Source organism: Sinocyclocheilus grahami, unplaced genomic scaffold (assembly GCF_001515645.1).
Source record: "Sinocyclocheilus grahami isolate Dianchi unplaced genomic scaffold, SAMN03320097.WGS_v1.1 scaffold370.1, whole genome shotgun sequence".
NCBI classification, from domain to species: Eukaryota; Metazoa; Chordata; class Actinopteri; order Cypriniformes; family Cyprinidae; genus Sinocyclocheilus; species Sinocyclocheilus grahami.
Genome location: NW_015505549.1, coordinates 441,944 through 446,526, shown reverse-complemented (window position 1 = coordinate 446,526; position 4,583 = coordinate 441,944). Strand labels below are relative to the sequence as shown.

Genomic DNA, 4,583 nt, shown 5'->3' with positions numbered 1-4,583 from the left:
TTGCGCCCTTGAAGGGCACTTCTGGAAGGGGATGCCATTTGTGGGGACGTTCCAAACGAAAGTGAACAACTGAATCCCTTCGCGAAGGGCCCTTCCAGAAGTCCGTTAGCGAAGGGAACATGTGATGGTCACTTCACGGAAGTGATTTCCGTTTGTGTTTATGTTATCTTCAGTTAGGAGATCTTGTGACGCATTTAAAAGCAAAGTTGTGGTTGATTTTCGACACAAACCTAAGTAGAATAGGCTAATTAAATTGGTCTTTATTTTAATGTAGGCCTAATACAAAATATTTTTCATCAGACATATTATTTAAGATGGTAGTGTAAGCAAGTTTAGTTTGAAAAAGCTTAATAGTAAGTAAGACACAATTAGACAATATTTGAATAAAATAATAATAATGAGAAGAAATATAGATTTGCAACAACTGGTGAAGTACTGATTGCTGCACGCACGCGCAGCATTGTCAAGGTAACATTTGGTCAGTCATTCCCTTTGCCAAGGGATTTCCTAACGCTTATGCGAGACAGTAATGCCCTACACCCTTCGAAGGGAGTAGGGCATAGGGATGCTCCCTTCCGTTTGGAATTCGCCCAGAAGTTTTCTGAAGAGCATTTTTGAAGCAGAAAGTGGGCGGAGCGGGCCGGCGCCATCTTGGCAGCGAGTCACCACAAGTCACTCCTGGATAATCGTACATGTGTGAAGACACGGGACGTGGGTGGAACTCGTTGCTGAATCCACGCCCGCCTAGCTCGACGGTGGTGACAGCAGCGGCAATCCACCTGTCACTCAAGTGGCCACGCCATTAATTATGCAGAACTTTAAGGCTTAATATAATTTAAACGGATGAGTTATAAAAAAATTCACCCCCCCTCACAGTTGTCATGAAGGGCAAAATTAGCTGTATAGACCAAAACCACTTTTTTCCCAGGCTGTAAACATATTTTTTTCTGCTGTAAAGTTGGGCATTTTAACATGGGGGATCTATGGGATTGACTCCCTTTTGGAGCCAGCCGCTAGCGGTCAGTCAATGAATTGCAGTTTAAGACACTTCCGTGTTGGTTTCAAGAGAGAGACTGGGAGGTTGCCGCTTGCGAAGGATACATCTATGCTGCCTTCAAAAATCTATCAGATGAAGGTATTTCATGAGACAGGAAGTGAAGCTAACTTTGGATTCGGACGTGCCTTGATGCCTTCCTACCTTGGAATGCGTCCTCCGAAGGCAGCATTTTAGAGCTTTCGGACGCAGCATTTGTCTCTCAAAAGAAAGAGTCAATTCTGAACCGCCTTAACGAGACGTCATATTTTCGAATCTTCTGCCTGTTATCTATATACGTCACAAGGTAACACATTTGCATAAACCCCGCCTGCCCACGAAATACGAACACTCCGACTTGCCCACAAACACTTCCGCTAGCTAGTGTGTTTACATCAGTTCGAGAAGATGCTGTGTTCTGCGCTGTGAAAGCAAGTTTGTTTTGTTTTCATTGCCGAAAGATGATGATGTGAAGACATCACTTAAAGTACAACAAACAAAGTTTAAACTTGCTACTGAGAAACGTTGTGCTTGCGATGGAGTTTCCGGTTGAGCGACTGCATCCATATCATCCTCGGGCTCAGGCTTGAACTGATTTGGTAATACCGATGTCATTTTTGTAAGCTTATAGCATCTTTGTTTACATGTAACCCTCCATAGCAAAAAAATAATTATGGTAATGGGCGTTTCGTTTCCAACACGCACTGTGTATGAAAAGACCATTCACAAGAGACTTGGCCAGCTGACCAATCAGAGCAGAGTAGGCTTATAGAAGGGAGGAGTTTACAGACCAAGAACTGCTTCGAACGAATCGTTTCGAAATAATTGAAAAACATTCTAATATTAAACGCATATTCTGAGAAAATGAAAGTTTTCTGATCTTAGATGCATTTAAACCTGTTGTAGGGGACTCCAAAAAAATTACCCTTTAAAATACCATACGACCTGCTCTTTAAAGACTTAATCGTTGACTGTCGGAGGAAATTCAGCACTTATATGTTGTTTATTTCACTGTGTTCTCAAAGTATATTATAGCTAGATTACCGGTATTATATTATATTAAAACAAAGTATATTATTACTATTATAATGTCTCCTAAATCAGCATTTTCTCAGGATAGAGGAGACACTAGGGGAAGTTGTTGGTTTATTATTGTGGATAGAAAAATAAAAATAAAACTAATGAGCTTAATAATAATGTAAACATTTACAAATTATGTTTTAGTAACCTAAACCATTATATGTGATCCACAGCTGAAACGATTAAACACACAGTTTGTATTCCTCCAGGAGGCGTTAGACATAAAGAAAATGTAATAAAACATGGAGAGACACTTGAAGCTCAGAGTGAGAAAACTTTATTGACAAAGGCAAGCAAATACCAATGAAAAATAGACAGCAGCAGTAAAGTGAGATCTGTGTGTCTTATCTGAGGAAATATGAACAATAAGTCCTTTCAAACTGGATTTCTGGATAATCTGACACTATAAATGCAAGGAGAGAGTGCTTATGTTTTATTGTGTTCATGTTCAGCCAGTAGAAGAGTTTCAGTATTAGAGACGTCTGATCTATACAATAATATTTACAACTCTACACTACCTTTAAGTGTGATTTGATGTGATTTTGAAAGTAAGTCCAATCAAATATGAGTAGATTGTAAAAAAAAAAAAAAAAACATTAAAAAGGAAAGCATTTTATATTAACTAATCTAGCATAAGCAATGCAATATTTGGTAATCATCAGTATTTATCAAACACTTACATTTACTTTTAAGCGTTAATGAGAGAATATGTTGTTGTTTGTTCTCAAATCATCTTCTAAAGTGGAAATCAGCCACCTAAAATAAACATATATACCAGTCAGTGAATGTACAAAACCATTACAAATAAATGAAAATTAATAAATAATAAACTAAATAGTTTTATGAGAAATGACATCAATCATGTACCTGGTGTGTGAATCTGTGCTCGATCTTGTTCAGCTCTTCTGGATCTGATGTCATAAACCAGAAGAATGACAGTAGCCACGCCCACCAGAGCAGAGAGGACCAATCGGATCACAGCTTCAGTAGAACCACAACAGTGGACAGAGTCTGAGGAATAAAAACACCAAACAGAGATCAGCTGTCAATAAACGTTCATATCAGCGCCGACATCAACTAATATCAGCGCTGCCGTACCTGAACATGTGTGACAGAGTTGAGTGATGTCCAGATGTTGAGTCTGGTTGCTGATGGGATTGTTGAGCACACAGCTGTAGCTGTTTTTATCCTGATATTCCACCTCCAGAGGTAGAGAGAGACTGATGCTGAGATCAGACACACTGATGCTGGACAATAAACTGTTTCCTTTGTACCAGGAGAGAGTCACATGACCCACATTCACCACTGAACACACCAATGAACAGTTCTGCTGTGATGATGATGATGATGATGAAGAACAGTCTCTGCTGATGACAGGAACAGGCAGAGGAGCTGAAAACATAAGAGAATGACGATAAGAACAAATCTAATCAACAATCATATTTTCAGTTGTATGTTGAGATCCAGTTTGTTTGTCCAGCTTCAGTCTGTCTCTGAATCTCCCGTCAAGAACATCATCACGAACAGTGAATCTGTTATTAATTGCAATCATTTCAGCTGTTAAATCGTTTTCACTCCCAAACCACCACCAAATCTGATCATCATCTATTATTTCAGTAAAACCTGAGTTTAGAGTGACCGAATCTCTCTCCAGATTCATCACTGATATTTCATCTGCATCATCAAACACACACAGAGAACAAACAGAAAGAGGGTTTGTCACAGATTAAGACTATTAAATAACATTATGATTGTTTATGAAAGTAGCATGTTTGAAATTTACATTTGAAATTAATAATAATATCTATTCAAGAGACACAAAAAAAAGCAAAATGGTGTGTGGATTAATGTTGTACTTGGAGATTACAATATTAAAATAAAATGGGTGAAACAAATATCTGACTCACCATAAACAACAAGAAGGAAAATTCTGCTAATATGGTTGATCTCTACTTCATAATGTCCAGCATGTTCAGTTCTGATGTTTGTGATGGTCAGAGATCCAGTTTGTTTGTCCAGCTTCAGTCTGTCTCTGAATCTCTCGTCAGGAACATCATCATATACAGTGAATCTGTCAGCCGTTACATTGATTTCAGCTATTAAAGTGTCTTTAACCGAAAACCACCACTGAATCACATCACCATTTCTTATTTCAGTACGACCAGAGTTTAGAGTGACTGAATCGCCCTCCTTCACTGACACTGACTTCAGTACAGCTGTATCAGCAAACAGTCCTGAAGAAGAAGAGTTTTTCACAGATTAAAGCTTTAAAATCACTTCATGTTGGTTTGATGAAGCAAAACACTTTTAATAATTTTATAGTGAATAATATTCTGCAGCAGTACAAAAACAAAATATGATGAATGAAAAGAGAAATAGATTTATATATGGAACAATATTTAAATAAAAAAGACAGTTTTACTTTAATGTTTAACATCACACTAAAACTAATGCTGTTGGTATTTGAGCT

The 4,583-nt window shown here is 38.0% G+C and overlaps 1 protein-coding gene across 1 annotated transcript; it reads right to left on the bottom strand.

Annotated features, from left to right (window-relative positions):
• Positions 1 to 2,386: 2,386 nt before the first annotated feature.
• Positions 2,387 to 4,366, bottom strand: LOC107549358 (SLAM family member 5-like; the record flags this gene model as incomplete). Its single annotated transcript, XM_016230405.1, has 5 exons — positions 2,387 to 2,516; positions 2,794 to 2,869; positions 2,981 to 3,124; positions 3,212 to 3,505; positions 4,021 to 4,366. Coding segments are annotated over 4 exons (792 nt in total), but the record flags the coding sequence as incomplete, so codon positions are not given.
• Between the last annotated feature and the right edge of the window lie 217 nt (positions 4,367 to 4,583).